The sequence below is a fragment of the Anguilla anguilla genome, chromosome 2 (assembly GCF_013347855.1).
Source record: "Anguilla anguilla isolate fAngAng1 chromosome 2, fAngAng1.pri, whole genome shotgun sequence".
In the NCBI taxonomy this organism is placed as follows: Eukaryota; Metazoa; Chordata; class Actinopteri; order Anguilliformes; family Anguillidae; genus Anguilla; species Anguilla anguilla.
Window position 1 is genome coordinate 49,255,160 of NC_049202.1, and position 13,364 is coordinate 49,268,523.

The 13,364-nt window shown below is 39.6% G+C and overlaps 1 protein-coding gene and 1 long non-coding RNA gene across 5 annotated transcripts in view; one reads left to right on the top strand and one right to left on the bottom strand.

Annotated features, from left to right (window-relative positions):
- Positions 1–3,400: 3,400 nt before the first annotated feature.
- Positions 3,401–6,505, bottom strand: tmem186 (transmembrane protein 186). Of its 2 annotated transcripts, none has more exons than XM_035403695.1 (2): positions 6,405–6,505; positions 3,401–4,705 (listed from the first exon to the last, which is right to left on the bottom strand). In XM_035403695.1, the coding sequence occupies exon 2, from the start codon at positions 4,694–4,696 to the stop codon at positions 4,010–4,012; it is 687 nt and encodes a 228-aa protein (XP_035259586.1). In that variant the 5' UTR covers positions 4,697–4,705; positions 6,405–6,505; the 3' UTR covers positions 3,401–4,009. The 2 variants fall into 2 exon arrangements, with proteins under 2 accessions (XP_035259586.1, XP_035259587.1); XM_035403696.1 differs by lacking the exon at positions 6,405–6,505 and adding an exon at positions 5,850–5,963.
- The window catches only part of LOC118220079, a 173,387-nt gene continuing 166,028 nt past the window's right edge, over positions 6,006–13,364 (top strand). For all 3 annotated transcript variants that reach the window (XR_004763906.1, XR_004763907.1, XR_004763908.1), the window contains exon 1: positions 6,006–6,071. This is a non-coding gene — a long non-coding RNA (uncharacterized LOC118220079). The remainder of the gene's footprint in view (positions 6,072–13,364) is intronic.

Below are 13,364 nucleotides of genomic sequence, written 5' to 3' on the forward strand. Positions count from 1 at the left end.
GTGGCTGTTCGGCCCTCATCCTCTTGTCTTCAAATGGTCAAAAAAAAAAAGAAATCACATCCAATTTGGTTGAAACAATTTAGGAAATATTGGGTAGCATTGCTTTGAAATACAGCTTGTTTAATTTGTGTGAGCTATAGACAATATTGTTCATGTAACTTGGCACAAATGTATTATGAAATTAAAAATAATTACGTTATTGTGAAGAGGACAGTGATGAGGTGTGAACTATTTCATTATTTCAAAATAAAATAATGTATTTATTTATATATTTGTTTATGCAATTCCACATTTATTTGTTTATTTCTTTTCAGCACATGTACTCTTCCATAGGGAATTACCCAACGGCCAGCTATCAGTTCTCAAACTCTGCACCAAATATAATGTTGCCCCCAGCTGATATCTTTGATTTCTGCTCAAAAAGAAAGTTTTCCCATTGGGCTTCCTTCATTTGACATCAAAATAAATTTCTTCCAAAATGACGCTAGAGTGGGCATGTGATTGCCAAAACTGGACATCTGAAGATTGGAAAAATGTTGCCCGGTGAGACCAATCTAAATTTGCAGATGTAAACCGAATGAGTCCATGCATCCATCTGGCCTTGTGTCAATGTTGCTGGCTGGTGGTGCAGGTGTAATTGTATGGGGAATATTTTCTTGGCATACAGGCCCCATTAATACTACTTGATCATCATTTGAATGGTAAATGGACTGCATTTATATAGCGCTTTTATCCAAAGCGCTTTACAATTGATGCCTCTCATTCGCCAGAGCAGTTAGGGGTTAGGTGTCTTGCTCAAGGACACTTCGACATGCCCAGGGCGGGGTTTGAACCGGCAACCCTCCGACTGCCAGACAATCAGTCTTACCTCCTGAGCTATGTCGCCCCTGAATGCCATAGCATACCTAAGCATTGTTGCTGACCATGTGTATCCCTTTATGGCCACAGTCTTTTTCAAGTGGATATTCGAGCAGGATAATGCACCATGCATGTCACAAAGCACACGCCATCTCAAGCTGATTTCACAAACGTGACAGTGACTTCGGTTTACTCCAATGGCCCTTACAGTCCCCAGGGCAAAAGGGCAGCATTGGTATGAGGTGGAACGGGAGGTTCGCAGCATGACTGTGTGGCCAAAAAACATGCAGGAACTGGGGCAGTAGCATGGACCAAAATATATCAGTGTGTTGAATTTGTGCTGCAAAGAAATCAGGCTGTTCTGGAGGCAACAGAGTCCTACTTCACCAAGCACTAGATATAATACTTCCTAAAAGTGGCCATTGAGTGTATAATCTGTATAATGCTTACATAAGGTGGTTTTTTTGTCATGGTTGTTGCAGTGGCATCATTCATCTTCAGGAAGGAGGGGTATTAAAGTATAAGTAGCACATGATGTAGTTGAATGGCAGATGCAAGTGGCATGGTAAGTTACAGGCAAGCATGAAAAAGGGTTGAATGCAATGGAGATGGATGGGTGGAGTGTCATTTTCTCCAGCATAGCATTCTCAGTCTGCGGTAAAAAAATAAATAAATAAAAAAGGATAAGAAAGTGGTGGCATTTGTAAAACTGTACCAAGTATAAGGAAGCATTTAGGAGTGAGGAGGAAGTGTTTGCAACTGTGAGGAGGTCCATGTACTCCAGGCTAAGAATTACCACAAGGCTCAGTCTATAAATAGGTACAGAAACAGCCTATTGGCTGGATAAAGGCTGTAGGCCTGTGTTACTGACAACTCTGGTGTATCTTCACTTTACCCCAAGTAAACTTCTGTAGCTGTTGGCTGTATTAGTTCCAGCCTGATCGTAGAAATGTAGACTCCTGAGATAGACAACAGGAAACTGAGGATATTGAGTAAAGTAGAAAAAGGGAGAATCACTTGGGGACTGAGAGAGAGGAAATAGAAGGCATATCAGGATCATGGTGGCTTGGTGTTAACATGATAAGAATATTACTTTTAAAGGTGTAAAAGGCACAGACTAGACATGCAGTGCAGGCCTGTTAAGATATGGGGGTTAATGCAGGCAATACCTTTTGGGCAGTAAATGATTAGGCAGCATGGTTGGAACTATGTCACCCTCCTAAGGACAGGTTGGATAAACACTAAATAGTGTTGTAGCCGGTAAGTGTCATGTGTGTAACAAGCTGTGTACAAAGCCAGTAATTACAGGAGTAAGGGAAAGAATGTGAAGACGGTGGAGAAAACAGAAAACTGATTCACATGGACATGCTAGGCACTGGATGAAACTGTCCAAGGAAAAAGGGGGGGGGGGGGGGGGGCTGAGTCTGGGGGCCTGAACACTCCTGCTAGAGCAGAGGTGGAGCTGTTGAATTTAGTATGAATAGGTATACAATGTAACATGTTAGCATGCAGTATTTATGCAAGTATTATATGCATGAAAGTGTTCCAAGACATTTCCTGCTAAATGTCTTGTATTTTTAGATAAAGCTCAGAAGACATACAGGAAACCAGACAAACTTGCATTCTGGGAATGTTTACCTCAACTCTGGGAAACAAACATAAATCATTAAATACAAACATGAAGAATGAATCATATTTTGCTATGGCAGCAATGGTATGGTTGATAATCATAATGGAAGTGATTTCGTACTCAAAAGTTGCCTTTGAGAATCTTTGTGAAGTTGTTCACATTTCCAAAGGGGTTCACCAAGGACCAGCATTTGCTATGAGCTGGAAATGAATGAATTATGATGCATGATCCAAGTTATTTAGACCATGGTTTGATTGTCGGTGCTAGATATGGTGGTTCCAGAATCTCAGTAACAGCTGACCTCCTGAGATTTTCACACACTAGTCTCTGGAGTTTACAGAGAATGGAGTGATAAAAAAACATCCAGTGAGCGGACGTTCTGTGAAAACACCTTGTTAAAGAGAGAGGTCAGAGATGGGCAGAATGGGCAGGCTTGTCAAGCTAACAGAAAAGTCACAAATACAGCCATTTCTGTAAAATGGTACAACACATATGCATGTAAATACAATGAAATAAAAGCTGACTGTCTGTACTTTTTTTCTCATTCATCTTTTAATCTCAAATCCAAATGCCTAAAGGACATAGCAAAAATAACAAATTTCACTCTACCGTTACCATACTTTTGGAAGGCTTGTGAAATGGTATGCGGTGTTCACAGGTGGTAGTAAGTTTATGTAATATGGTGGAGCAGAATTGTCCAAGGGTGTAACAGGACTCACTCTCTCTAAAAAGCTTGATATCATCACCTCCTGTATACCGCTAGATACATAGGTACTTTAATGTCATGGATAAAGCCACATGCAACAAACTCATCCTCAAATCTATAAACATGGGCGAGATATTAGCAGCTGATGAAAATTATTCCTTCTGAGTCAATGCAAAGGAAGACAAAATATGACATTAAAGACAGAATACAAGCTTAGAGACAATATTATTTATTCAGAGGGAACATATTAGCCAATGGCAAAAATGAATTACTACTCAGTCTATGATGTTTTCGTCTCTCTTCCTGAATACTTTATTATGTATGAATGTTTCTTTGTACATTAAAACATCTGTTGGCATGGTTGAAATTGTGATGAAATGAACAAAAATCAAACATTGTTACTTTCCAACAAACACATACTGTAAACATGTATTGATAAACATTATTATTAAATAAGTATCATTATGCTGATTAATATTTGATTTCAATAGTTTATCAGCAGGAAATGAATGCCAGCACTACTCTTTTAAAGATAATAGTCCTATATTTTATTGCAAAAAACCGATGTAGGTAATGGCATGACTGAAACTCACCAAGTATGAACTTGCACACACTGCTTACTGTTAGGTGAATTCATACTTGACAATCGATATCACAACTAATAAACAATCAATCATCCAAAACAAAAGCATATTCAATCCTTATATTCCAATTAAACCCAACAGACAATGGGAGACAATGTTATGAATTCAGTTTTAAAAACAGAGAGTGGCCAGGAAATGTGAGATAAGCCTGTGACAGTTTCAAATGAATCATTATGAGAATTTACCAAATACCAACTCAAAGCCCTGCTTGTCCATCACATGTCCAAACCGTGTAGAAAAATACAAAGTGTCTGGACAACTGTACCGTTTCAAACAAAGTAATGGCTCATTCTTGGAATCACCAGTGTCTCCTAGCGTCATTACATCAGTCACAGGCAGATAGAGGTCACGTCGATTCCCCCAGAAGGTCAGGTGAGAGACTTTAAGTGTCGTCTTTGAGTTATCCAGATAAATCATGCCCACAACTCTTCTAAGGTAGTGACTAAGGGAGTAAAGCATGATGGCTGCAAAGACAGCAATCCCAGTGCTGTAACACATCAAAGTGTATGTGACTTGGCCCTGATAGTATAGATAATGTACAGGTGGGAGCAGTAGCATAGTAATTCCTGTCTGCGCAAGCTTAAGCCTGGAAATTACTCTGAGAATCCTGATGGCTGGAAATGAGTAGATAAGGGTAAAGTTATGTGATGGGGGGTCTTCGGGTTTCTCACGAGCTTGGATGCGGGGAAATGTGGATAACAAGCGACAGCACTTGACAGGCGCTGTCCTTGTGAGTTGCATCTGGCAAATTCCATGTAGGCGGGGTTGGACACCAGCGATGAGCCATCTACAGTTTTTTACAGCCAACTGCCCTCGACATCCAAAGGCTCGGAATGGACCTATGCCCAGGAACAGCATTCGTCTATCCTAAAAAATACAGAACAAAGTGGATGAAGGAAATAACTTTTCAGAAGAGAGGTAACATGGTGCCAACTACCATTCAAGATGTACCCAACAGTGTTCAGCAAAACGTTAAGGTTAGGTTGTTGTAAAATTTCTCCTGACCGTGAAGAATGCCTGACTAATTTACATTCTGGACAGATGTGACAGCAAAGTAAATATATTGCTGTTTTCATTGCAGCACTTTAAACACAAGCAATATTGGAAGCGCTGTCCTAAACGTTCTTCTTAAAGTGAAGAGTGCCTGACCTGCAAGCGTAGAAATGTTTTAACACAGCAGCACAATTATATTGAGAAATCCCATCGTTGGACAAACGGCAATATGCTATAACTGCATTTAGATCAAACCTACTATGCATAAAAATAAAAATAAAACACTTGTCAATCACGCTCAATCTGTTTATAATGCCATCATAGTGCAGAGTGTTTTAAACCATATAACACTGCACTCCCTTAGAAAAAAGCAAGTAGAAAAGGAAAACAGTAGGCTACATGTGAACTTTAAATGTAGACCCACTAGTCTGACTAAACTGGTCAGACTAAAGTGGCTCACTTTTTAGTTAATAAAACTCAATAAGTAACATATCCACTCAGAACTAGTGGCTTACTACCTGTGCAGTAGTTTAGTATCATTTTCTGGAGCCTGCTTGAGTATACATGATGTACAAAAAGTTTTTATTGAAGCATAAGCTGCATAATAGTTCAAAAGTGAGTACACTTTCTTATTTTAAGAAATAATGCTATATTTGTGCGCTTATAAAGTTTTGTAGGGTCCACCTTGTCAAAGTTCCCTTCAGCCTACAACTGTGTTTCAGTAGGCCTATCATATGAAATCATGAAAGACATCTGAGCGCCACTCCATCATACAATTAAGGGGAGAATGCATAGTTAGTACATAAGAAAAATGAAGTGAGCGTCGGCCATGTTCTTGGGTTAATGAAACCGTTAGCACAGCCAAGATGTTATTGGGGAATCATTGAAAATGCATGGCAATAGGACAGCACCTTATTCCAGAACTCCCCTCAGTGCCAGGAGAAGAACATCAAATGACACAAAAATACATCGCAATTCAAGTAAGCTTCATGTATTCATTCTTTGTATATAAAGTTACCAATATGTCACTGTCGACTCTTCAATATTTCGCAACCGCTCAGGTGTCTGAACCATTTGAACCGGTCGGGATGAATCTTGAAATTTTAGGACAGCGCTTCCGGTAATGCTTGCGTATAAAGTGCAGCGACGGAAACATCGATAGCTCTGATCAGCAGTCGCATTTGTCCAGAATGTAAACAAGTCGGGCATTCTTCACCGTCAGGAGAAATTTTATGACAAGGTAACGTACCCACAGAGGTAACTTACCCCTATAATGCACCACCTGTACGTTTTTGTTTAATTAAAAAAAAACTACCTAGCCATGTAACCCATTAAAATAAGTCGCAAACTGTAACTTGCTAATGTATTAATTCAATTTACAAGATTGACTCGTGAAGTATAGTAACTAAACGCGTTTTAGCAAACCAACTCGCCGAATTTCCAGGAACTCGCGTTCATATTATGCCTCGCTATCAAGCTAATTATGATAAATTATTAAATGAATATAACCTTTTTGCGTTTAATCAATTAAAACAATATTATACATATTTACGTGTGGCCTATCATGACTTACCGTACGAGTTGTTTTCCAGTTTCGTATGTTAAATAGCCCGCCCTCCTCTTAAGGACGCTAAAAGGGGACTGTTGATCGGAACATTTGGTGCATCACTGTTTATGTACTGGACTGCATTCTTAGCTATTTTTTGTTCGTTCCACACAGAGATGCAGGTCGAAGTGGTTTGCGTAGCTATAGCAGTGGAAAGAAAATTATAATAAAAATACAATTAATAAATAAAAAGTATATACAATTAAATTATAATATAAAAAGGAAATAAAAATACGAACAAATAAAAATAAATGCGTAAAATATCGAAAAAAATTAGAACAAGTAAAAACGGGAGAACATTAAGTTTAAGGGGTTTTAAGTTTGCTTTTGAAATCATCCAACAAGAGCCTGCTTCTCTAATGTCTATGGGTAGGGTGTATGGAGGTATTTTTGTAGCAAAAGGCATGCATCTGTAGAATGGGTTCCCACATCTGTAAACGGTTTCCCAAATCTTTAAATGAATGTGAGAATATGCACAAAACAGTTTTAAAATTGAACAAAGACAACTTCTCAAATCAACTAGAGAACATAGACTGTAGAAAAATATGGACAAAGTCACTGTGATGAAACCCATTGACTCTCCATGGGCTTGGTGAAAAGCGTTTTGAAGCCCAGGAAGTGTAGTTCCTGAGCGTCTCCATGTAGTACAAATTGGAGCCAGCGACTGCGCAGTATGGACATGAAGTCCTCGAAGTGACACAGACTGTCCCTGATTCGTCCACAAAATATTTCCATCTTGTCCAGTGCTCTCCAACCCTGGTCCTGGAGAGCTACAGGGTCTGCTGGTTTTCATAGTGACTCTGCACTTCATAAATCAGTTGATTACACAGTTAACTCAACTCACCTGGTGTCTTGGGTCTCAGTTAGGTGCTGATTTTAAGATGAAAACAAAAACCAGCAGACCCTGTAGCTCTCCAGGACCAGGGTTGGAGACCACTGGTCTTGTCCAAATAGCACAATAACTTAACAAATCGGCATACCGGGGCACATTAGACAAAGAAAAAACACCTACTGTGACTACTTTTTCTTGACTTCGTATTTTTACCGTATTGTTACCATTGACTTACAATGAAACGGGTGGTTGACACACCTGTACTGGAGCCAACCGCACTGGCTCTAGTGAGCAATGTCTGCGTGTAACATTGTTGTGAAAGCACTCCAATAGTACCCAGCTGCAGCCCCACAGAACAAACCCCTGGCTGGGCAAATCCTGCAAAAGTAGTCCAAGGTTTTAGGGCTCATCTTGTAGTCATGTAGCTGCCCGAGTCATGAATAGGGTTGGGTAGCACTATGGGGCCAGTTCCCATATGACCGGTACCTACCTGACCAAATCTCTGACCCCCCCCCCCCGTTATACCCAGGGGTCTGAACAGGTTTTGGTTCTAGACCAGCACCAAGACACCTGAATCTGCTTGTCAGGATCATGATCAAAGACCAGTAAGTAGTTGAATCAGGTGTCCTAGCTGTATTAACTTACTGGGGTCAAATAAACACATATCACAATATTGAACAGAATTTGTGTGTGATTCAATGGTCCCACTGTTCACAATCAATTGGACATCTGAATACCGGGGTAGTACACCGCTGTAGAACAAAAAACAAACAAACAAAAGACATTTGCTACTTCAGATCTTATTACAATATGGGACTGGTTACCACCATGGGGACTGGTTACAGTACTGGACTAGGAATCGGAGGGCTGTGGCTTTTAGTCCTGGTTATGGCTCTGTATTTCCTTTATTTCTTCAGTATAGCTTCTGTTATCAGCAATAAATGTGGTACACATATAAATAAAGGCAAATGTAATACATGTGGGACAAAATTACGTAAAGACAAATGCAATGTATTGAAAACCATGGGGATGTGGAAGCGATTGGCAACACCAGCTAAAAGTGTGGATGAAACTACAGTTTAATTCCATCTAATCAAAATGCTTGTTGGAATGCATTTAAACTCTTGGTTGATTACTTTAATATGCACTTGCAGCTTTCATAAAACATCAAAATTTCCCTTCATTCATCTGTTCAGCATCTGTGAAGCATTTTCTAAATGAATAAATGGTAATGATAATGATAATGAGGCTTGATTTTCCGAAATGTTTGTGGCATTGGCAAACCAACGGTATAAAGTAAAGTTTTATGCCTTTGTGTATGTCAGCTTGATTCTCCTCTTCAAGGTTGTTTTGAGGTCAGAACCTAATTGAACTCAAAAATGGGTCTTGAAAAATGTGGTATCATTATTTATAATGCTTTCATTAAGATTGGAAGTATGAATACCACATACTAACTAGACAGTGAGGCCTTTTTCATATACATGTAATATTTGTCATCATTTATATTGAGTTAATATTATTAATTTGACCAATGTTACAATGTACATCAAACTTCCCTGCTTGTTATACACCTGGCAAGCATTAAAATATTACTACAGCATATCAAGCCTTGTCTAGCCAGTTGGTTACAACATCCATGTGACCTAATGTACATGTACAACACTCATCTGACAAAGAGGTCTGCTCCTGGTCATTATGGAGATTTATAATTCAAAGTACCTCATCATGCCAAATACATGAAATTGGAACCGGCACCTTCTTCATTTCTAGTTTTAAACTAATTTTGTAATGCATAGAAATTTCCTGTTCAATTGGCAATTGAAATAATTCTAGTCTCTTCCTTTCTCCTATTTTCCATTAACAAGTGTGTTGTTTGGTACTATGAATCACTCTCCTGAGTAAAGTTTGCAAGTGGAGTACATGAGGGGAGAGCATTTACCAGATAGACAGGAGCTACAGTACTTTCTTCTTTCCTGCTCAATAAGATAAGGACACTTGTCAACCCCATGATGCTTAGAGTAGAGTAGAGTAGACTTTTCCTCATGGAAAACTGGTTGATTACAAAGAGTAACAAAAAAGCATATGAGCAAGTGTAATGCAAGTGAAGAGGTCAGGGTTGGGACCACTACTCATCCTTACATAAATTGCCCTAATGTTGACATTAAAAACTCAGAGTAGAAGCATGCTATGCGAAGCTGCTAATGCTAGGCCAGTAGAGACGGAGTGGCCAGCAGCTGAAAATGATAAAACATGACTGGCTCCGTCAAAAAGAACACCGTTGGTAACACTGTCACCTCCAAGCAAGAAGGTCCTGGGTTCGAACCACACCTCGGCCTATTTGTGTTGAGTTTGCATGTGTCTGCGTGGCTTTCCTCTGGGTACTCCAGTTTCTTTCCACAGTCCAAAGACATGCAGGTAGGCTAATTGGAGACTCTAAATTGCATGAGTGTGTGAGTGAATGGTGTGGGCGCCCTGCGATAAATTTATGACCTGTCCATGGTGAATTCCTGCCTCTCGCCCAATTCACGCTGGGACAGGCTCCAGCATCCCCCTGCGACCCTGACCAGGATAAGTGGGTATAGATAATGGATGGATGGATGGTTCTATCTGAATGTGTTTCCCACTTCCCTTCTCTTTTTTTGATCAGCTAATTTCAATTCCGAGTCACATGCCTCATCTTAGTTCTGCTTTAATCGTGTTTCCACATTTGCCCAATTCCCAGTCTTCTATGTTGACAGCACTAACGCTGCCAACCTGCAGTTTAGTCTCTCATATATCCTCCTGAGACCTGGCAGAAAAAAAAGTTGAAGCATTTTTTGACATAATACAAGTGTCTTGGATTACAAAGACATGTTGCAATGAAAATATTTTGAAATATATTATTTATTTTATTTTTATTGAATGCCCCTTGTAGTGTAGGTACTGCTTCACCCTAGTACAATAACCGTATTATGGTTCTTGAGTTTAAGACCAGACACTTATAAGGCAAAAATAAATTGTGGGGTCTTAGGACTATATTCAGACGGCACTCACTGACATTACTGATTCCATCCCCTTCTGTATAACATTCCATTGTTTCTGAGCCTACTTGACATGTATCAATGGCTGCATCATTCCAGTGTGCATTACTCCTACTTCAGCCTTCTTACCCTGAATGTCTTCACCTCATTTCGCATCCTCTTGATAATCTGATGACCATTTTTTGAAATATTGGGGAAACTAGAAAGTCATGGCTTAGGGTGGGATTATGAGAGGTCATTCACTGTGAGGTCATTCAGAGATGGCCTCAGACATTGTGCTAATTTTATTGTGATCTCCCAGTGCTAAGTCTATGGCAATCCTATAGTTGTATCCTGTATTTCCTGGGAGCATTTACAAAACTGTACAAAATCAAAACAAGGACAGCTCAGTTGTTTGAGTGCAAATTTACTGTTGCATACCTAATTCAAGTAACAGAGATCTGTTTATCTGTGATTAGAGTACCAGAGTAGTCTTGTCTGCCCTTTTCCCCGAATGTTAGGATGTGTAATTTGTGCACTGGAATGCCCTATTGGCTGGAATGGTAATTGTTACGATGTATGTAGCCTACTTCTGAGCACTGTATATTTTTGCTCTCATGATGAAATGAAAATTCCTTTTTTAACTTACTTGTGAACTACTTTAAATTAGGCAAGATAGAATTTACATAACTGGCCTCAATTTTCTCACATTTATGTACTATTTGTAAACTTAGAGACACGGGGTGTTCTTTTGTTCATGGGTGTTTTAATGGTTGCCGATTGGCCTTAATTTATATGCTTTCAACCGAATACTTACATTTCAGGAAAATTAACAGCCATTTAAACCGCTTCCTTATGTTCAAAGAATAGTCAACAATCTTTGGAAACGCCCTTACTGCACTCTAATCTCTGATCTCTGCGTGTCTATTGCATTGTAAGTCACTGAGGGAAAGAGTGTCTGGTAAGTATTTGTAATTAAATGGATGATTTGGAACTACATAGTCAGCAAGTAGTTTATTGTTTATTGCAAAAAAAAAAAGTAAATAAGAAAGCAAGCAATTTAGAAATCGGACCAAAACAAGCAATATTCAGTATTCTTAATTCACCAATAACTACATTTTGTGTGTTTTGTTTTATTTTTCCAGTGGATATTTCTTTTAAAAATGTAAAACTTTTTTGATCATCAGAACTAAACCAAACAAGATCAGCAATTCTTTGGTTGCTGCTGTTACTGAGGTGGTGATTCCATTATATTAAAATGGAAATAGTCTGAGGATAAATCATTTTGCAGTTCTCTGTTTTCTGTCTGCAATAATAACTGTGAACAATGAATAAATAGCTGCTGTCATCTGGTGAATCTGGGATGTTCAATTTTTCACCATAAAATGTGTTCTGAGAATTAGCCACTAGGGGTCACCTCTGTTTACCCAGCTGCTTCTGTATTCTTGCTTGTTCATTTAATACACTTGGAGACTGAAACTGCTGTTGGGCAAGGTATCTTATGCTGTGGGTGTATATTAAGATTCCTTATTAATTCAAACCTCCATCCACATACTGATCAAAATATACCAAAAAAATGTATTAATTGAAAATGACTAGTTTTAATAATCAAGGTGAAGAAATATGTTTTTGGTCATGCCAATAAATACATTATGTAGTATAGCTTAATGGGGTTGGACTGCTACATGTAAATGACAGAGGACCACTTTCTTTAGTGTTAATAAAGTAAATACTGTTAAAATCAGCTGTTTGTTTATTGCAGTGGTATTAAGCCTGCCTGTTAACAAAATAAGACATAATGCTCCAAAGAGTCCTGATCTGTCTTTTACATTCTATACTAATTGCTCCCGGTTAAACACTCCCCGCTTGCCCTTCCCTTGCCTTCTCCCACCCTAACCCCCGTGAGCAGACCTGTGGTACGCTGCCACGGGAGGAATGGCAGATGTTGAAACCTCGCCACCTGCTCTGTGTGACAGAAACAGATCCTCTCCGGGGGTCCCTTGTCATTTTCTTAGCGGTCTTTCATCTCGCTCTGAGGCCTTTTCTTCCCCTCCTCCAGATTTAATCACAGCTGCTCGGCGCGAGCGCTGCCAAGGAGTCGGGCCTCAACACAGCCCCGGTGATTTGCGAGGTCAACGGCGCAAAAGTCACAAAAGACCTGGCTCCCCGCGCCACTGATTGAGCTGATCACACGCGGCTCAGAGGGGAGTTTCCGTCAGGAGAGTGATGACAGCTCCGTGCTGACACTCCGCGGATAGTCGCAAAGCTTTTCCTATCTTTTCCCTCCTCTTTCTCTGCAAAGCAGCCATTGGTGAGGGGAGAACGATGAATAATACAGGCAGAGTTTTGCACACATTCCCGAGTGTCAGCACCAAGGAATCGCTGATAATTGGTTTTATCCACCGGTTCCCTTGTGCCACTGATGGATCGCATAGCGCAACTTGTCAAACTTCGCATCACAAAATTACTACTTACCTGGGTATGTTTATGCTGGTCAGCTCTCCAATATTAGACAGTGATTTTTAAACCTCAATATCTGTTGTTTCAAAACCAATGCCATTTCACAGGTGGACTACAATTGGCGTGTAGCTGGTATAGCTACATTACGGCATTACTATGCTGTGGACACCCCCAAAAATTGCCATAAAAATATTTAACTTAACTCCAATGTATATTAACGCTAGACCCTTCAGTCTGTCGGTCATTTTGAGACGCACATTATTTTTATACTTCCGTGGCTGTAAAAGTTTATTAAATTTGAATGAGCCTTCAAAATTCTGAAATTCTGATAATGAATTGTCCATAGATCTAACGCGGAAGAGACAAAGCGGTACCTAAAATCAGACTAGCTTCTCCCAGTTTGAAATATTCCATCATTCTAAGCAAACAGAACAATGGGAGCCTGTAATTAGGCAATTTGAGAGAAGGTTTGAATCTTAAGCAATCTGCCCAGTAGTGAGTATATATTGTTTGATGACATACACAGGACTGCATACCAGTTGTCAAAGCTCTGTGCTGATACACCTTGGTGGAGAGCAGGCTGATATTAGCGTTTGGTCAGATCACTTTAATTTCCTGTCTTATGAGGCTTTTGGC